The 21,617-nt window shown below is 45.1% G+C and overlaps 1 protein-coding gene across 1 annotated transcript; it reads left to right on the forward strand.

Annotated features, from left to right (window-relative positions):
- The first annotated feature begins 316 nt into the window (after window positions 1–316).
- LOC109882351 (membrane-associated progesterone receptor component 2) lies at window positions 317–11,106 on the forward strand. Its single transcript, XM_020474453.2, has 3 exons — window positions 317–757; window positions 9,865–10,020; window positions 10,836–11,106. The coding sequence occupies exons 1-3, from the start codon at window positions 415–417 to the stop codon at window positions 10,931–10,933; spliced, it is 597 nt and encodes a 198-aa protein (XP_020330042.1). The 5' UTR covers window positions 317–414; the 3' UTR covers window positions 10,934–11,106.
- The last annotated feature ends 10,511 nt before the right edge of the window (window positions 11,107–21,617 follow it).

The raw sequence follows: 21,617 nt of genomic DNA on the forward strand, positions 1-21,617 counted from the left end.
GGTGAAAACTGCCCTAAAATAAGTGTTGTTTTCCGATTTTACTTCAAAATTACGGAAAACAACTAGGACAGAAGGTAATATTATGAAACTGGACTCCATGGCGGATGCAATAAATTGATTTGCATCAGGAAAAAAAATCGTTGTTAAAAATGCCTACAAACGATTATTTATTTCACAAGAAAGACCTGTCCTTAATCGTTACTCTAAATGGCTAACTGTGTTTAGTGACCTTAAGAAACTGCTAATTGCATTCCCTTGCCTAAAAACACACAAGTTGTCATTATCACTTCAACAAATAGTACATTTCTCGCTTGTGTTTGTCCGCAGTGGAGCGGACATGATTGCAGCAGGGCCAATCATATCTGACGAGGAGCCCCAGGTGGGCGGGTCTTTGTGGTAGGCGCTGTCGACAATATGGCGGATGACGGAGACAGGTCGAATGGAGCTGTTGATACTAGTGGCGGACCGGGGACTTCAGAGGAGTCTGACGGGTACAGTCTTGGCGGGATGTTGTTAAATTTAAGTATTTTAGTTGTAGTGGTTACGATCTGCTATGTTATTTATCGGCGATGGGGTAAACGGATTGGTGCTGACGCCGCCCAGGGAAGCGAGGCCTCGTCTCTGCCGAAGATGAGAAGACGTGATTTCACTTTGGAGCAACTTGGGGAATACGATGGACTGCAAAACCCCCGGATCATGATGGCAGTCAATATGAAAGTATTCGATGTTACCACCGGCAAAACGTTTTATGGCCGAGGTAAGGATCCGTTAATGGTAAATAACACACTGGATGATATCGGTTGTTTGGGCGCAATAGTTAGCCTCGACTAGCTTGGTAAAGTTAGCCGGATAACTAACTCCATTAGCAGCTAGCCACACAAGCAGTTATTTTAGTGTTTTCATTTAGCACGTTAGCCAACTAACTTAGCTAGTTAGTCTGGCACTTTGCAATGTTAGCTAACAAGCCATTGCAATGCTAACGTTAGTTTATTCTAGGTTGTAGTTAGACACGTGTGCATGTTTACTGTACTAATTTACGTAGGTTGGCTACAAAAACAACGCATGTTAACTAGGTAACGTTACATCACTCAAAGTACTACTGAAATGTCCACAAAAAAACGGCATCAGGTTGTTTAAAAAAAACTATAGACCTACCCACTAGCTAACGTTAGCTAGCTGGTGATTTAATGTAACTAGCTAGCCCAAGTAAACTAGATAATTTAACGTTAACATTTGCGTAACTTGTTGTTACATAGGTAACGTACTAATGCAGAATAACTCGCTAGCTAAACAGACTGATTAGCTTTTGCTTAAGCAGGGACCAAGAGTAACGTTAGTTAATTAACGTGAGCTATCTAGCTAGTTATTCCCAAAAGCGTGCCGAAACCGAGCCCCTGTGTGAGTTGTTAATCGACTCCCAATTCTGGGTGTCAAAGCTTGGAATCGACTCCTAAGATTCAGTATTTTTGCAAAAGAGGAAACCGTAGTCTACTTCGAAAACACCCATCTTTCAGCAAAGAAAGAGCAAGCTAGCGAGAGAGACGGGAGGGGCATGTCGGCCACCAGGCAGACTGTCATAACCGGTCATCCTGTTTGGCGCAGCGGTCTAAAGGCACTGCATCTCAGTGCTAGAGGCCTCACTGTAGACTCTGGTTCGATCCCGGGCTGTATCACAACCGGCCGTGATCTGGAGTCCTATAGGGCGGCGTACAATTGGCCCAGCGTTGTCCGGGTTAGGGGAGGCCTGTTAGGCTGTCATTGTAATTAAGAATTTGTTCTTAATGTTCTTAACCGACTTGCCTTTTTAAACAAAAAAATATATAGGGTATCGCAATGCTGTGTATTGCAATTTCTTGGCTTGCAATGACTTGTGCAAGTTCACTAAAGTAGGGGCTATCAATGAGTAGGCTGAGCTATTCTACACGCAACAGTCGGAAGACCAAACTAGTCATGGTGCCAAGCTTGCCATGGTGAAGAGAGAGCGGAGCAGGTGAGGGAGAGACAGTCAGAGAGACGGCCAGAACCGTGCAGGTGAGGGAGAGACGGCCAGAACCGTGCAGGTGAGGGAGAGACGGCCAGAACCGTGCAGGTGAGGGAGAGACGGCCAGAACCGTGCAGGTGAGGGAGAGACGGCCAGAACCGTGCAGGTGAGGGAGAGACGGCCAGAACCGTGCAGGTGAGGGAGAGACGGCCAGAACCGTGCAGGTGAGGGAGAGACGGCCAGAACCGTGCAGGTGAGGGAGAGACGGCCAGAACCGTGCAGGTGAGGGAGAGACGGCCAGAACCGTGCAGGTGAGGGAGAGACGGCCAGAACCGTGCAGGTGAGGGAGAGACGGCCAGAACCGTGCAGGTGAGGGAGAGACGGCCAGAACCGTGCAGGTGAGGGAGTGACGGCCAGAACCGTGCAGGTGAGGGAGAGACGGCCAGAACCGTGCAGGTGAGGGAGAGACGGCCAGAACCGTGCAGGTGAGGGAGAGACGGCCAGAACCGTGCAGGTGAGGGAGTGACGGCCAGAACCGTGCAGGTGAGGGAGAGACGGCCAGAACCGTGCAGGTGAGGGAGAGACGGCCAGAACCGTGCAGGTGAGGGAGAGACGGCCAGAACCGTGCAGGTGAGGGAGAGACGGCCAGAACCGTGCAGGTGAGGGAGAGACGGCCAGAACCATGCAGGTGAGGGAGAGACGGCCAGAACCGTGCAGGTGAGGGAGTGACGGCCAGAACCGTGCAGGTGAGGGAGAGACGGCCAGAACCGTGCAGGTGAGGGAGAGACGGCCAGAACCGTGCAGGTGAGGGAGAGACGGCCAGAACCGTGCAGGTGAGGGAGTGACGGCCAGAACCGTGCAGGTGAGGGAGAGACGGCCAGAACCGTGCAGGTGAGGGAGAGACGGCCAGAACCGTGCAGGTGAGGGAGAGACGGCCAGAACCGTGCAGGTGAGGGAGAGACGGCCAGAACCGTGCAGGTGAGGGAGAGACGGCCAGAACCGTGCAGGTGAGGGAGAGACGGCCAGAACCGTGCGTATAAGCTATATCTTGGTAATCTAGCAATGCCTCGTAAACTCAAAGTATATTAAAGTATATATTAGGCTATCAATGAGTGTGGTTAAGCAATTCTTCATAGTGCCAGTGAATTGAAGTTGAACGTCACCAAATACATCAGTTTAATTGGGCTTAAATGCTGCAATAAAGTATTGCATAAAGCTTATTTAATGAAACCCTGTCTGTTTGTGTCCTAGGTCAAGGCTCTCCAACCCAGTTCCTGGAAAGCTACCTTCCTGTAGGTTTTCACTACAATCCCCGTTGTAACTAACCTGATTCAGTTTATCAACCAGGTAATTATTTAGTGTTTGAGTGAAAACCTACAGGATGGTGACGCTACAAAAACAGGGTTGGAGAGCCCTTTCCTAGGCAATAGATCACAAAGCAGCATACCGCTAAACTTTGGGGAAATGGCAAGTTCACTTTCTCATCTATAAACAGTCAAGTGCAAATACTGTTCAGCTGCTCAAGTAGATTGACGAGCATTGTTATTAGGAAGGACATCTATGGATGGATCGCTAAAATTATGATTATGATCACACTTTTTAAAATATTATGGGGAGACCTATACAGTACATTTGGCAGCCAAGCACGAGTTGTCAGTGTAGCGTATTATTGTCTAGACATGAGGTATACAATAAAAACATCCAGATTCCGTCACAAGTCAATTTAATTACAGAGGGCAGTTTAGTTTTTCTGATCATGTATGAATCGTCCTCTGGAATAACGCACATGCTTGTATAATAAAACCAACGTCAAGTAATACCTGTCTGAACAGGGCTGTAACATGGCAAAGAATAGGCTTATCAGTGTAGGGTGCTGCATCATCCCATGGGATCTGCACACAGCAGAAATATCACTGAAATATTCTAGTTCCTACACATCACCTTCTATATTCAAACAAAATAGCCCTCTCATAGGCAGATGGACAGTATCATTCTCATGTCAGTCCTTTAAAATGCAGATGTTGTCTTCCTAGTAGGACTCCGTAGTAATGAGGTAGGACTCTGTAGTAATGAGGTAGGACTCTGTAGTAATGAGGTAGGACTCTGTAGTAATGAGGTAGGACTCTGTAGTAATGAGGTAGGACTCTGTAGTAATGAGGTAGGACTCTGTAGTAATGAGGTAGGACTCTGTAGTAATGAGGTAGGACTCTGTAGTAATGAGGTAGGACTCTGTAGTAATGAGGTAGGACTCTGTAGTAATGAGGTAGGACTCTGTAGTAATGAGGTAGGACTCTGTAGTAATGAGGTAGGACTCTGTAGTAATGAGGTAGGACTCTGTAGTAATGAGGTAGTCAATTTAGCAAGCTGGCTAAATGATCCTACTGATATCTATCATTAGCTAACTGTTTTGAGATCACATCACGTTAGCTAGTAACGTTATAGGTTGACCAACCAGCCATATTCTGAGGATTAATGCTATGCTAACTAGGGCTGAACCCATTTAGTCGACTGGTCAATAGGCTGTTGGTCGACCGGGATTTCTTTAGTCGAGCAGTAGCAAAAACATGAATATCATGGTGTATAAAACACCTGTCTGATTCACGCCGGCCTGAGTGGACTGATCCGTTGTGGAGGCCGTTGGGATGGCCCAGTCCATCACTAAGACATGTGCTACTGAAATTGCATATGGTTATATATGGTTATATTATGTAAGAACAATGGTGCAACACTAATAAAAATGATTTTATAATATGCGCGTTCTCCTGCGTTGGATAGTGGTCGCTGTCCGTGGTTCTGAAACACATCAGTGTGGTTCTGAAACACATCAGTGTGGTTCTGAAACACATCAGTGTGGTTTTAAATTGGCGCCATTTCCTAGACCAAGTTGCGATTGGCATAATGGCGTTGAGAACAATGGAGGCAGCAGCAGAGGGAGGAGATAAGGAAACAGCCCTTGACTTATTTTCTAAGAAAAGTGAGGAGAGAGGAAACTCCAACTTAATTATGTCTATAATCAATAGCCTAACTGTTAATGTGCCGGGCTTTACGACTCATCCATATGCTGTATATGTACAGAAATGAGACAGATCCTGCTTCTGTTGCCTGTTTGGTTGATAGTCTACTGATTCTGTGAGCACCAATTCTCATGCAACAATTTCACAAATGAGTCTGTTTTTTAATCTTTGCTGTAATAAAGGCTTTACACTTTCTTCTTTAGACCAGCCTCTGGTATTATTTATCATTTATTGTTCACATTAGTGATGCACCGATGTGACATTTTTGGCCGATATCCAATATTTTCCTTGCCAAAAAACCCCGATACCGATATAAAAATGTTTTGCGGCCTTTTAAGCACCCTAGTACTGTTAAATAGTTAACACACACACATGGACGCAGAGGTCTAACACGGAACCCAAACCGGCTGAGCGCGTGCATAAATGTATTTTGTCTCCCCACACCAAACGCGATCACAACATGCAGGTTAAAATATCAAAACAAACTCTGAACCAATTACATTAATTTGGGGACAGGTCGAAAAGCATTCAATATGTTTGGCAATTTAGCTAGCTTGCTAGCTAATTTGTCCTGGGATATAAACATTGAGTTGTTATTTTGCCTGAAATGCACAAGGTCCTCTACTCCGACAATTAATCAACACATAAAACAATCAACCGAATCATTTCTAGTCATCTCTCCTCCTTCCAGGCATTTTCTTCTCTTGACTTTATAATGCTATTGGCAAGTAGCTATTTATTTTCATGAACTGAAGTTCAATTTCAATAGGTGAACAACAAGTGGCAACCTAGCTAATACTTAAGGATTCCTAAATCATTGCTAAGAATGAAAATGACTGCAGTTTTTACTGGTCATTGTTTTCAGGTTGGGTGTATTGGTGCTAGCTAGGTACCTAGCCAACGCTAGCTAACCCAGAAGTTGCGGTCAAACAAATGATGCTTTATTACCCACGCGGTATTGTAAACACATCGTACGTGTCCGGTGTTTGCTGACTTTTTTGTACAGCTCCTTATTGTTATCATTGGTAGGCTTAGTATAGCAGACTTGTATAACCACCACCAAGCTTTAGGGCTAAGAACATATCCTGTTTAGTCTTAATACTGTAACTTACTTGGGCCTAAATTTCAGTACTTGCAGTGCATTTGGAAAGTTTTCAGACCTCTTGACTCTTTCCATATTTTGTTACGTTACAGCCTTATTCTAAAATTTATCAAATAAAAAAAGAATCCTCAATCTACACACACTACCCCATAATGATGAAGCAAAAACGGGTACTTCTTTTTATTGCAAATGTTCAGTACCAGTGAAGTTTGGATACCTACTCATTCAAGGGTTTTTCTTTATTTTTACTATTTTATACATCATATAATAATAGAGAAGACAATAACACATTGCATCGTGTAGTAACCAAAAAAGTTATTTTAGATTCTTCAAAGTAGCCACCCTTTGCCTTGTTGACAGCTTTGCACATGCTTGGCATTGTCTCAACCAGCTTCACCTGGAATGAGGAGTTCCCACATATGCTGAGCACTTGTTGGCTGCTTTTCCTTCACTCTGAGGTCCAACTCATCCCAAACCATCTCAATTGGGTTGAGGTCGGGTGATTGTGGAGGCCAGGTCATCTGATGCAGCACTCATCACTCTCCTTCTTGGTAAAATGGCCCTTACACTGACTGGAGGTGTGTTTGGGGTCATTAACTTGTTGAAAAACAAATGATAGTCTCACTAAGGGCAAACCAGATGGGATGGCGTATCGCTGCAGAATGCTGTGGTAGCCATGCTGGTTAAATGTACCTTTTTAATTATAAATAAATCACTGACAATGTCACCAGCAAAGCACCATCACACCTCAATGTGTCACGGTGGGAACCACACATGCAGAGATAATTCGTTCACCTACTCTTTGTCTCACAACGACACACATTGGACCAAAGGACAGATTTCCACCGGTCTAATGTCCATTGCTTGTGTTTCTTGGCCCAAGCAATTCTTCTTCTTATTGGTGTCCTTTAGTAGTGGTTTCTTTGCAGCAATTTGACCACGAAGGCCTGATTCACAGTCTCCTCTGAACAGTTGATGTTGAGGTGTTTGCTACTTGAACTCTGAAGCATTTATTTGGGCTGCAATCTGAGGTGCCGTTAATGAATTTATCCTCTAAGGCAGAGGTAACTCTGGGTCTTCCTTTCCTGTGGCGGTCCTCATGAGAGCTAGTTTCATTATAGTGCTTGATGGTTTTTGCGACTGCACTTGAAGAAACTTTCAAAGTTCTTGACATTTTCCGTATTGACTGACCTTCATGTCTTAAAGTAATGATGGACTGTCGTTTCTCTTTGCTTACTTGAGCTGTTCTTGCCATAATATGGACTTGGTCTTTTACCAAATCGGGGTGGTATACAGAAGATAGCCCTACCTTGTCACAACACAACACATTTGATTGGCTCAAATGCTTTAAGGAGGAAAGAAATTAAACAATTGAACTTTTAGCAAGGCACACCTGTTAATTGAAATGCATTCCACGAAGCTGGTTGAGAGTGCCAAGAATGTGCAAAGCTGTCGTCAAGGCAAAGGGTGGCTACTTTTGAAGAATATAAAATACATTTTGTTTAGGACTTTTCTGGTTACTTCTATGATTCCATATGTGTTATTTAATAGATTTGATGTCTTCACTATTATTCTACAATGTAGAAAATAGTAAAAATAAAGAAAAACCCTTTAATGAGTAGATGTCAATGTTTTACTAGTACTGTATTAGGGATGAAACGGTTACCGGTTTCACGATAAACCCCGGTAAAATTCCCAGCGGTTAGTATTACTGTTTCAAATGTTAATTATCATTAAAACCGTGTTTGAAAAACTCCCGGTAAATACTGTCCAGCATCAACCACAGTTAGCAACAGTCTGACGCAGGCGCAACGTGGCTTTTGTTTTGTGTGAAAACATGGAGGAAGGCAGTGACAGCGCTCGGGAAATTTTTCGGCCTTCTAAGAGGACTACATCTGATGTGTGATTGTATTTTGGGTTTTACAAGAGTGCTTAGGGAAACTTAATTGAAGATGGTCACCCTGTCTGCAGAACATGCAAAAAAAATCTCTGTGAAAGGGGGCAACACTTCAAATCTCTTGAGTCATTTTTGTGACCATCATCCAATACTTTATAGCTAATGCAAGGTAAGTTCATTTTTAGCCCAATGCATGATGTGGGGACTTCGGAATGGGGGAAAATGTCATGGTTTGTCTGTCTAACTTACTAATAGCTTGTCAATGTAAACTGAAGCTTTCAGTGGAACCCAGTCTTGTAAAAACACAACACGTTCTGCTGCTGTATGTGTCATGTGTCTGCAGACTCTATTCTCCCATTACACACGATAACACGTTATGTAGTTTAATCACCCAACCAACATATTTTGTATAAAAGTGTTCCAACAGGAGAAACACTATATACTCCCGTACCAGACTCCTGTACCTACCTAACACTATATACTCCCGTACCAGACTCCCGTACCTACCTAACACTATATACTCCTATACAAGATTCCTGTATATGTAAATTGTTGGGCTCATTGCAATTACTCACGGTCTTCTTAAGACTCACTTTGCTATGAGACTCTAAATTGAGCTCAAGTGCATCCTGTTTCCATTGATCATCCTTGAGATGTTTCTACAACTTGATTGGAGTCCACCTGTGGTAAATTCAATTGATTGCACTTGATTTGGAAAGGCACACACCTGTCTATATAAGGTTCCACAGTTGACAGTGCATGTCAGAGCAAAAACCAAACAATGAGGTAGAAGGAATTCTCCATAGAGCTCAGAGACAGGATCGTGCAGCATTGACGGTCCCCAGTGGCCTCCATCATTCTTAAATGGAAGAAGTTTGGAACCACCAAGACTCTTCCTAGAGCTGACCGCCCGGCCAAACTGAGCAATCAGGGGAGAAAGGCCTTGGTCAGAGAGGTGACCAAGAATCCGATGGTCACTCTGACAGAGCTCCAGAGTTCCTCTGTGGAGATGGTTGTCCTTCTGGAAGGTTCTCCCATCTCTGCAGCACTCCACCAATCAGGCCTTTATGGTAGAGTGGCCAGGTGGAAGCCACTCCTCAGTTAAAGGCAATGACAGCCCGCTTGGAGTTTGCCAAAAGGCACGTGAAGTACTCAGACCATGAGTTTCAAGATTCGGTGAAGCATGGTGGTGGCAGTATCATGCCTGCCAGGATTTTTTTCAGCTGCACGGACTGGGAGACTCATCAGGATCGAGGGAAAGATGAACAGAGAAAAGTACAGAGATCCTTGATGATAACCTGCTTAGGACCTTAGACTGGGGCGAAGGTTCACCTTCCAACAGGACAACACAGCCAAGACCACGCAGGAGTGGCTTCGGGACAAGTTTCAATGTCCTTGAGTGGCCCAGCCAGAGCCCAGACTTGAACCCAATCGAACATCTCTGGAGAGACCTGAAAATAGCTGTGCAGCAACACTCCCCATCCAACCTGACAGCGCCTGAGAGAATCTGCAGAGAAGCATGGGAGAAACTACCCAAATACAGGTGTGACGGGCTTATAGCGTCATACACGAGAAGACTCAAGGCTGTAATCGCTGCCAAAAGTGCATCAAAGTATTGCGTAAAGGGTCTGAATACTTAATCAGACATTTTCTTTGCTGTCTGATTTATTGGGTAGTGTGTGTAGATTCAGCAGGGGGGTTCATCCGTTTCAGATTAAGGATCATTCCGCGTCTGGATCTAGTTGAGGATCCCTGCCACGGACGGTCCCGGTAGTTGAGGATCCCTGCCACGGACGGTCCCGGTAGTTGAGGATCCGTAGTTAAATTCAGTAGGTATATATTCTGTTTAATATACTGTCTCTCCCTACAGACGGTCCTTATGGTATCTTTGCGGGCCGGGATGCATCGAGGGGTCTGGCAACGTTCTGTTTGGAGAAAGATGCCTTGAGGGAGGACTATGATGACCTGTCAGACCTCAACGCTGTTCAGATGGAGTCAGTCAGAGAGTGGGAGAGGCAGTTCATGGGTAAGCTGTAACAATATGTAGGATACAGGGCCTAAAACACCTGCCAAATGCGGGTAGATTTTGTCGTTGGCGGCTAAGAATGTCTAATTCACCAGCCACGTTGGCGGCTAAGAATGTCTTAATTCACCAGCCACGTTGGCGGCTATGAATGTCTTAATTCACCAGCCATGGCAGGTAGTCACACTCAGGTCTTTACAGTGTGAGCATTTTATAAAAAATAAAAGTATGGGCACGTGTGCCAGTTGTGAGTTCTAGTAGAATAAATGCTGCAGTGGCTGTTTTCAAAGTATTTCTGTCATTTTGTTTCATGCTGGTAATGGACAGAAATCTGAATCCCAACATTATAGCTATCCCACCTCGCGCTACAAAGCTGGGGGGCTGTGTGCACTGAAGAAAGTGCTGCTGAAAGATTTTAGAAGGAATGTGCACAGGCATAAAAGTTTGTCTAATTTACTTGAATGTCTACCAAAGTGAGACTTAGTCCTTGTGTGTTTCGGCTATTTAAACATGGTTTTGTTCACAAGCTTGGTTGCTTTTCAATGTTGGTTTGCATCTATTGCTAGCAAAGAGACATCTGCCTCTAGTGAGATTCTCACAGGCACACGTGGCAGAAATTGCCGCGTTACCAAGGTAACCGTTAAAGGGCCAGCTGAATGTTTTTGTCTGATATATTGATTAAAAGACTCAGGTCAGAGTATTACATTAAATTGAGCAATATAGCACATTACTTTGTTTTAGGCCCTGGTAGGATATATGTTGGTGCTTGATTAGGGTGCAATATGGTTTGATTTGACCCTTGTGATCTCTCATTTCAGAAAAATATGATTATGTTGGTCGACTGTTAAAGCCCGGGGATGAGCCGTCAGAATACACAGATGAGGAGGACATCAAGGACCACCTGAAACATGACTGAACTGTTGCCCTATTCTGTTCACACCACCAACCAAAGCCTTGACCCAAACAGCTGACAGCACCTGTCCCCCCCCACACCCTTCCTCTTCCCTCTCAAGACCCCCCTCCTCCTCTTCTTCCCTCTCGAGCCCCCCCCTTCTTCTTCTTCCCTCTTGAGCCCCCCCCTTCTTCTTCTTCCCTCTTGAGCCCCCCCCTTCTTCTTCCCTCTCAAGCCCCCCCTCCTCCTCCTCTTCCCTCTCAAGCCCCCCCTCCTCCTCCTCTTCCCTCTCAAGCCCCCCCTCCTCCTCTTCTTCCCTCTCAAGCCCCCCTCCTCCTCTTCTTCCCTCTCAAGCCCCCCTCCTCTTCTTCCCTCTCAAGCCCCCCTCCTCTTCTTCCCTCTCAAGCCCCCCTCTTCTTCCCTCTCAAGCACCCCCTCCTCTTCTTTCCTCTCAAGCACCCCCTCCTCTTCTTCCCTCTCAAGCACCCCCTCCTCTTCTTCCCTCTCAAGCACCCCCTCCTCTTCCCTCTCAAGCACCCCCTCCTCTTCCCTCTCAAGCACCCCCTCCTCTTCCCTCTCAAGCACCCCCTCCTCTTCCCTCTCAAGCACCCCCTCCTCTTCCCTCTCAAGCACCCCCTCTTCTTTCCTCTCAAGCCCCCCCTCCTCTTCTTTCCTCTCAAGTCCCCCCTCCTCTTCTTTCCTCTCAAGTCCCCCCTCCTCTTCTTTCCTCTCAAGCCCCCCCTCCTCTTCTTTCCTCTCAAGCCCCCCCTCCTCTTCTTTCCTCTCAACCCCTCCTCTTCTTCCCTCTCAAGCCCCCCTCCTCTTCTTCCCTCTCAAGCCCCCCTCCTCTTCTTCCCTCTCAAGCCCCCCTCCTCTTCTTCCCTCTCAAGCCCCCCTCCTCTTCTTCCCTCTCAAGCCCCCCTCCTCCTCTTCCCTCTCAAGCCTCTCCTCTTCCCTCTCAAGCCCCCCCTCCTCCTCTTCCCTCTCAAGCCCCCCTTCCTCCTCTTCCCTCTCAAGCCCCCCTTCCTCCTCTTCCCTCTCAAGCCCCCCTTCCTCCTCTTCCCTCTCAAGCCCCTCCTCCTCTTCCCTCTCAAGCCCCCCCTCCTCCTCTTCCCTCTCAAGCCCCTCCTCCTCCTCTTCCCTCTCAAGCCCCCCCTCCTCCTTTTCCCTCTCAAGCACACCCTCCTTCTTCCCTCTCAAACCTTAATTTTCCTCTGGTGGAATAGCCCAGTCCTGGATGGGCGGGCCCTGGCCTGACTCCTCACCATACAGATCAGCACTAGATCAGCACTAACAGAAACCAGTGATGAAACTGTTTCAGGGGTTTTTGAATGACATGAACTTGTCTTTGTGCTGTTAGTCTATTTGAAATAGTTAAAACACAAAACATTTTTATAGAATTTTCCTTACGATGTCCCTGTTGTGTAAATGTGAACAGAGGCATAAAGGTCTCGACCATTTCTGTATGGACCTTGCTTTGTGCATGGGGGCATTGTCATGCTGAAACCAGAAAGGTCCTTGCCACAACATATTTAGAATCACTCAGATTGATTGATTGGGAATACAAAGGGAAGGTCAGCTGACAGTTCTAATCAATCGACTGCTTCCAAGCTACACTACTGGATGTTGGTACAATCCCCAGGACATGAAATGGTCAGTGTTAATTGTGCCTTATTTTTTTTTTATACTTCTAAAATCCTGTCAAAAGAGGGGGGGTGGAAACTATTCTGCCCATGATGTTTATTAGTTGTCTTCGAGGTGCTGTAAAAAGAGGTTCACCTTCCTGGGAAGGTGTTCTATAGACTGGTTTCCTTTTTAAAGCCATCAGTCTAAGGCATGCTGTCAGAGACTCCACGCATCACAACATTGTATATAGACCTCTGTTACTGCCATATTGATGTAGGTAATGAACTCCATATATTGCTGGTTTGTGTTTTTCTTTAGTTTTTTTTGCTGAAGTTCTTTTTAAACGTGAGTGAATGTTGAAAGGACTGTGGTGTGGGACGGGATCAGGGAATGTTCACATTTGGGAGAGAAGTTGCTTATCTTGTAAATATATCTATCATTTTATTAAAGCATGTGCTTCAATGTTGAGCAATGCTGAATTCCCACCATGTCATGTATTTAAATGTTGGGTATGTGTCTGCAGAGAGAGACAGGCATGCATAATAAAGTGATTTGGTTAATTAATGTCTGAGTTATTTCATTCCAGACAGAAGTATATACACTACTGGTCAAAAGTTGACACACCTACTCATTCGAGTTTATTATTTATTTTTAAAAACTATTTTCTACATTGTAGAATATTGAAAACAACTACGAAATAATACATGGAATCATGTAACCAAAAAACAGTTAAACGATTCAAAATATATATTTAAGATTCTTCAAATAGCCACCCTTTGCCTTGATAGCTTTGCACACTTGTCATTCTCTCAACCAGATTCACCTGGAAAGCTATTCCAATGGTCTTGAAAGAGTTCCCACATATGCTGAGCACTGGTTGGCTGCTTTTCTTTCACTCCGCGGTCCAACTCATCCCAAACCATCTCAATTGGGTTGAGGTCGGGGGATTGTGGAGGCCAGGTCATCTGATGCAGCACTCCATCACCCTCCTTGGTAAATAGCCCTTACACAGCCTGGAGGTGTGTTTTGGGTCATTGTCATGTTGAAAAACAAACACAATGAGTAACGGCTATATACAGGAAGTACCAGAGTCGATGTGCAGGGGTGCGAGGTAATAACATAGCTATATACAAGGACTACCAGCACTGAGTCGATGTGCAGGGGGTACGAGGTAATACGTACATAGACAATAGGTAGGGGTAAAGTGACTAGGCAACAGGATAGATAAAACAGCAGCAGTGTATGTGATGAGTCAAAAGAGTTAGTGACAAAAGGGTCAATTGTGGGTAGCTATTTAGCAGTCATGGCTTGGAGGTAGAAGCTGTTCAGGGTCCTGTTGGTTTCATGCTTGGTGCATCGGTATCGCTTGCTGTGTGGTAGCAGAGAGAACAGCCTGGCTTGACTTTAAAGCGCCTTCCTCTGACACCACTTGGTATAGAGGTCCTGGATGGCAGGGAGCTCGGTACCAGTGATGTACTGGGCCGTACGCATTACCCTCTGTAGAACCTTGCAGTCAGATGCCAAGTAGTTGCTGTACCAAGCGGAGATGCTTGGAGATGCGGAGATGCAACTGTTTGACTGTTTGATGCTCTCAATGACGGAGCTGTAGAACATTCTGAAGATCTGAGGGCCCACGCCAAATCTTATCAGTCTCCTGAGGGGGAAGAGGCGTTGTAGGGACTTCTTCATGACTGTGTTGGTGTGTTTGGACCATGATAATTCCCTTGTGATGTGGACAACTAAGAACTTGAAGTTGTTGACCCGCTACAGCCCTGTCTATGTGGATGGGGGCGTGTTCGGCCCTCTGTGTCCTGTAGTCCACAATCAGCTCCTTTGTCTTGCTGACATTGAGGGAGAGGTTGTTGTCCTTGCACCACACTGCCAGGTCTCTGACCTCCTCCCTATAGGCTGTCTCATCATCTTCAGTGATCAGGCCAACCACCGTTGTGTTGTCAGCACACTTGATGGTGTTGGAGTCGTGCACAGCCACGCAGTCGTGGGTAAACAGAGAGTACAGGAAGGGACTAAGCACGCATCCCTGAGGGTCCCCATGTTGAGGGTCAGCGTGGCGGATGTAAAGGTAAATACAAATAAAAAAATTAAAAGTTGTTACCTACCCTCACCACCTGGGGTGGCCCATCAGAAGGTCCAGGATCCAGTTGCCGAGGGAGGTGTTTAGTCCCAGGTTCCTTAGCTTAGTGCTTTGAGGGCACTATGGTGTTGAACGCTGAGTTGTAGTCAATGAACAGTATTCTCAAGTAGGTGTACCTTTTGACCAGGTGGGAAAGGGCAGTATGGTGTGCAATAGAGATTGCGTCATCTGTGGATCTGTTAGGGCAGTATGCAAATTGGAGTGGGTCCAGGGTGTCTGGAATGATGATGTTGATGTGAGCCATGACCAGCCTTTCAAAGCATTTCATGGCTACAGATGTGAGTACTACGGGGCGATAGTCATTTAGACAGATTACCTTGGCGTTATTGGGCATAGGGACTATGGTAGTGTTCTTGAAACATGTAGGCATTAGAGACTGGGTCAGGGAGAGGTTGAAAATGTCAGTGAAGACACTTGCCAGCTGGTCAGCACATGCGCCGAGTACACTTCTTGGTAATCCGTCTGGCCCTGCGGCCTTGTGAATGTTAACCTGTTTAAAGCTCTTACTTTGGATATGGAGAGCGAGATCACCCAGTTGTCCAACAGCTGTTGCTCTCATGCATGGTTCAGTGTTGCTTGCCTCAAAGCAAGCATAGAAGGAATTTTGCTCCTCTGGTAGGCTCGCGTCACTGGGCAGCTCCCGGCTGGGTTTCCCTTTATAATCTGTGATAGTTTGCAAGCCCTGCCACATCCAATGAGCGTCAGAGCTGGCATAGTAGGATTCGATCTTAGTCCTGTTTTGACTGTTTGATGGCTCGTTGGAGGTCGTAGCGGGATTTCTTATAAGCGTCCGGATTAGTGTCCTGTGCCTTGAAAGCGGCAGCTGTAGCCGTTAGCTCAGTTTGGATGTTACCTGTAATCTATGGCTTCTGGTTGGGATATGTACAGTATGTACGGTCTCTGTGGGGATGACGTTATAGATGCACCTATTAATGAAGCCGGTGACTGATTCCCAGAACATATTCCAGTCTGTGCTAGTGAAACAGTTCTGTAGTTTAGCATCTGCTTCATTGGACCACTTCCGTGTTGAGCGTGTCACTGGTACTTCCTGTTTGAGTTATGGTCAGATTTGCCAAATGGAGGGTGATCTAGAGTTTTGTATGCGTCTCTGTGTGTGGAGTAAGGGTGATCTAGAGTTTTGTATGCGTCTCTGTGTGTGGAGTAAGGGTGATCTAGAGTTTTGTATGCGTCTCTGTGTGTGGAGTAAGGGTGATCTAGAGTTTTGTATGCGTCTCTGTGTGTGGAGTAAGGGTGATCTAGAGTTTTGTATGCGTCTCTGTGTGTGGAGTAAGGGTGATCTAGAGTTTTGTATGCGTCTCTGTGTGTGGAGTAAGGGTGATCTAGAGTTTTGTATGCGTCTCTGTGTGTGGAGTAAGGGTGAACTAGAGTTTTGTATGCGTCTCTGTGTGTGGAGTAAGGGTGATCTAGAGTTTTGTATGCGTCTCTGTGTGTGGAGTAAGGGTGATCTAGAGTTTTGTATGCGTCTCTGTGTGTGGAGTAAGGGTGATCTAGAGTTTTGTATGCGTCTCTGTGTGTGGAGTAAGGGTGATCTAGAGTTTTGTATGCGTCTCTGTGTGTGGAGTAAGGGTGATCTAGAGTTTTGTATGCGTCTCTGTGTGTGGAGTAAGGGTGATCTAGAGTTTTGTATGCGTCTCTGTGTGTGGAGTAAGGGTGATCTAGAGTTTTGTATGCGTCTCTGTGTGTGGAGTAAGGGTGATCTAGAGTTTTGTATGCGTCTCTGTGTGTGGAGTAAGGGTGATCTAGAGTTTTGTATGCGTCTCTGTGTGTGGAGTAAGGGTGATCTAGAGTTTTGTATGCGTCTCTGTGTGTGGAGTAAGGGTGATCTAGAGTTTTGTATGCGTCTCTGTGTGTGGAGTAAGGGTGATCTAGAGTTTTGTATGCGTCTCTGTGTGTGGAGTAAGGGTGATCTAGAGTTTTGTATGCGTCTCTGTGTGTGGAGTAAGGGTGAACTAGAGTTTTGTATGTGTCTCTGTGTGTGGAGTAAGGGTGATCTAGAGTTTTGTATGCGTCTCTGTGTGTGGAGTAAGGGTGATCTAGAGTTTTGTATGCGTCTCTGTGTGTGGAGTAAGGGTGATCTAGAGTTTTGTATGCGTCTCTGTGTGTGGAGTAAGGGTGATCTAGAGTTTTGTATGCGTCTCTGTGTGTGGAGTAAGGGTGATCTAGAGTTTTGTATGCGTCTCTGTGTGTGGAGTAAGGGTGATCTAGAGTTTTGTATGCGTCTCTGTGTGTGGAGTAAGGGTGATCTAGAGTTTTGTATGCGTCTCTGTGTGTGGAGTAAGGGTGATCTAGAGTTTTGTATGCGTCTCTGTGTGTGGAGTAAGGGTGATCTAGAGTTTTGTATGCGTCTCTGTGTGTGGAGTAAGGGTGATCTAGAGTTTTGTATGCGTCTCTGTGTGTGGAGTAAGGGTGATCTAGAGTTTTGTATGCGTCTCTGTGTGTGGAGTAAGGGTGATCTAGAGTTTTTTCGCCTCTAGTTGCACAGGTGACATGCTGGTTAAAAATGAGGTAAAAACAGATTTCACTTTCCCTGCATTAAAAATCACCAGCCACTAGGAAAGCTGCAAAGATTGTGCCATGCCTTTATCGACACAATCTATATTTAGGCTAGTTAAAACGCTGTAACCAAAAAGCAAACGGAATGGAAACCGCTCATGAGTACATCAACACGTTGTCATATGGCACAATACACTTCTGTGGATCAAATTCAACCCACCTAATAATTTAAGCAATGCCAGCCTACCATAAACACATTTCCAATATGTACAGTTCCATTTCCAACCATGAAGACCAACAGGCTACCAAGAAAACCATAATAGAATGTATTTATTTCTATGATGGAACATACCGACATGTAGCGGTCGGTTCTTGCATTGGAATTATATTGGATTTTGCAGAATAACAGAGTATTCCAGCCACTCTTGTCTTCTAGGCTAATCTGGGCTGGCTCCTCTGTTTCAAGATTGTTAGGAACAGTCAGAGGTGAAGGTGGCTGTGAAGCCAATATCCTGGCAGAGCTTGTGGAAGGGTGGGTAGGCCATCATGGCTGCTGGGCTTGGCGGTGTCATCGGTGGTTTGATGCTGCTGCAGCTGCTCAACGCTCTTCTCCTTTGGCTTTGTTTGGGTACTTTGGCGAAGCCAATTTCTGACATCCATCATGGCAGTGGCAGATTAGCTGGTTTGAGCTAGTTAAATAGGCTAAGGCTAATAACACAACGTTTTTTTACAGCTAGCTAAGAAGCTAACTAAACTCGGTAGTGGTGGGGCGTGAGGCAGAGTTGAGTGAAGCAGCTTCAATGGTAAACTTGACTGCACCCTTATAAATCAAACTCAGAAATTACAGGTGAAGGCTTATCACGCTATTCACTTAGCCTACCACAGATGAGAAGCGTTTCCTCACGCTTTCTATGGAAACTCAAGGGAGTCATACTGTACCTAACCACACCAGTGGCTTTCCATAGCCCCCATACATACACCGCAGCGTGCTCTGTCCATTCTGCTGACACAGTGCAGCGGAGATATAGATTTTGTGCCAAACTGTCACTCAATAATTTAGACTTTTTTGCAACTCTACAAGACCAGAAGTATGTGGACACCTGCTTGTCTAACATCTCACTCCAACATCATGGCTATTAATATGGAGTTATAACAGCCTCCATGCTATATCAGCCTCCACTCTTCTGGGAAGGCTTTCCACTAGATGTTGGAACATTGCTGCTATAACAGCCCCCACTCTTCTGGGAAGGCTTTCCACTAGATGTTGGAACATTACTGCTATAACAGCCTCCACTCTTCTGGGAAGGCTTTCCACTAGATGTTGGAACATTGCTGCTATAACAGCCTCCACTCTTCTGGGAAGGCTTTCCACTAGATGTTGGAACATTGCTGCTATAACAGCCCCCACTCTTCTGGGAAGGCTTTCCACTAGATGTTGGAACATTGCTGCTATAACAGCCTCCACTCTTCTGGGAAGGCTTTTCCACTAGATGTTGGAACATTGCTGCTATAACAGCCCCCACTCTTCTGGCAAGGCTTTCCACTAGATGTTGGAACATTGCTGCTATAACAGCCTCCACTCTTCTGGGAAGGCTTTCCACTAGATGTTGGAACATTGCTGCTATAACAGCCTCCACTCTTCTGGGAAGGCTTTTCCACTAGATGTTGGAACATTGCTGCTATAACAGCCCCCACTCTTCTGGGAAGGCTTTCCACTAGATGTTGGAACATTGCTGCTATAACAGCCTCCACTCTTCTGGGAAGGCTTTCCACTAGATGTTGGAACATTGCTGTGAGGACTTGCTTCCATTAAACAAAAATATTGTTAGTGAGGTCTGGCACTGATGTTGGGCTTTTAGGCCTGGCTTGCAGTCGGTGTTCCAATTCATCCCAAATGTGTTCGATGGGGTTGAGGTCAGGGCTCTGTGCAGGCCAGTGAAGTTCTTCCACACTGATCTCAAAAAACCATTTGTGTATAGATCTCTTTATGCACGAGGGAATTGTCATGCTGAAACAGGAAAGGGTCTTCCCCAAACTGTTACGACAAAGTTGGAAGCAGAGAATTGTCTAGAATGTAATTGACTACTGTAGCATTAAGATGTCCCTTCACTGGAACTAAGGGGCCTAGCCCAAACCATGAAAGACCGTTATTCCCCCCCCACCAAACTTTACAGTTGGCACTATGCATTGGGGCAGGTAGCGTTCTCCCGGCATCCGTCAATCATCCGTCAATTATTTCTACTTTGCACATTCTTCCATTGCAAAACTACCATTCCAGTATTTTACTTGCTATATTGTATTTACTTTGCCATCATGGCCTTTTTTGCCTTTACCTCCCTTCTCACCTCATTTGCTCACATTGTATATAGACTTGTTTATACTGCATTATTGACTGTATGTTTGTTTTTACTCCATGTGTAACTCTGTGTCGTTTTATCTGTCGAACTGCTTTGCTTTATCTTGGCCAGGTCGCAATTGTAAATGAGAACTTGTTCTCATCTACCTGGTTAAATAAAGGTAAAATTAAAAATAAAAAAATAAAAAATCCAGATTCGTCCGTCAAACTGCCAGATGGTGAAGTGGAGTAGGGTGGGGGGGTTTTAGTGTAGGGGTAGATGGTAGGGTATTTAAATAGTGGAGTAGGGTAGGGGTGTTTTAGTGTAGGGTTAGATGGTAGGGTATTTAAATAGTGGAGTAGAGTGGGGGGGGGGGGTAGTGTAGGGTTAGATGGTAGGGTATTTAAATAGTGGAGTAGGGTGGGGGGGTTTTAGTGTAGGGTTAGATGGTAGGGTATTTAAATAGTGGAGTAGGGTGGGGGGTTTGTAGTTAGTGTAGGGTTAGATGGTAGGGTATTTAAATAGTGGAGTAGGGTGGGGGAGTTTTAGTGTAGGGGTAGATGGTAGGGTATTTAAATAGTGGAGTAGGGTGGTGTTTTTTTTGTGTAGGGGTAGATGGTAGGGTATTTAAATAGTGGAGTAGGGTGGGGGAGTTTTAGTGTAGGGGTAGATGGTAGGGTATTTAAATAGTGGAGTAGGGTGGGGTTGTAGTGAGTGTAGGTTTAGATGGTAGGGTATTTAAATAGTGGAGTAGGGTAGGGGGTTTCTAGTGTAGGGGTAGACGGTAGGGTATTTAAAAACCGACCACCCTACTCCACTATTTAAATACCCTACACTCACTAAAAACCCACCACCCTACTCCACTATATAAATACACTTTTCCCAGCGCATACTTCACCCTTTAACACCTCACACGGGTTTCCTACATATGCATCCTTACCCAACAAACGCATTTCAACAAGAAGCGATTCATTATCATTCATACACGTATTCTCCAATTCAAATTTAGACTATGTCCTTTTTGTTGCAGTTTTCGTTACTGCTGTCGTCCATTCAGAACGTTTGTCTTCACCAACTGTTCGATGCACGGCTTGATTTTGAACTCAGCATTCACTTCCGCTATCTTTTTCCTGAACCAGAACCGTAGTTCTCCCCTGTGCGCCCCTATAGGAATTCATAGGGTTAACCAATCAAACTCAGATCAGACATCAATAGAGTACACAGATCGTATTATCAACATTTAGATAAATGAATAGAATATGACTTACTGGTACACATTATGATTCTGTATAATTTCGTTATTATTAATGCATTTTAAATAATATCACACTACTAGCCTCATGCCATGAACATGCATAGCCATCTCGAAACAATTCTGATAATGTTTTTTCTCAAAGTTGCCGTGTGGCGTGCCCTACTTATATCAATACACTCGTAACAACTTAAGCATGATGAAACTTATATTCGAACAAATAAACCTTATGTAGCAAATAAGCCATTCATTTTTTGTTGTTGACCAAATTCTACACTCTCATTGACCTCCGTACAAAACTCAGTACTTGTTGGATTAAATAATGCCACCTTCTGGAGGGATACATATTTTTAACCGAGTTGGGCCTCTCTCTTCATTTTCCTCTCTGATATGAGTAGATGTCCGCCCGTTGTTTTTAAGGTTAACTTGGATGCAGTCTCATTATACCGTAGTGGTTCCCATATGTCTTGAAAGCACCATTAGGACGGAGAGACAAGTATCTTGTCAGTATAGTACAAATCGTTTATAGATGTAGGCCATTGGCTGCCTTCATCACAAGGGGTACGTACAGGAGTTCTGATTGGTTCCAAGTTTAGCAGTTTGCAAATATGCCTGGGCAGTGTTGAAATATTTTTTTACTGACAAACTGCAAGAATTGAGTGTGAAACACATTTTTACAGTAATCAAGAATATTTCATTGTCAGATACAAAAACTCAGCTCCTCCCTCGGCGTAGATCGATCAAATTCACTGTTTTCGGCGTTGGCCCACCACCGAAAAGTGCAGTATAATGCCACACTACACAACTGGGAACTCAGATTGGGGACTT

The sequence above is a fragment of the Oncorhynchus kisutch genome, linkage group LG7, assembly GCF_002021735.2.
Source record: "Oncorhynchus kisutch isolate 150728-3 linkage group LG7, Okis_V2, whole genome shotgun sequence".
NCBI classification, from domain to species: Eukaryota; Metazoa; Chordata; class Actinopteri; order Salmoniformes; family Salmonidae; genus Oncorhynchus; species Oncorhynchus kisutch.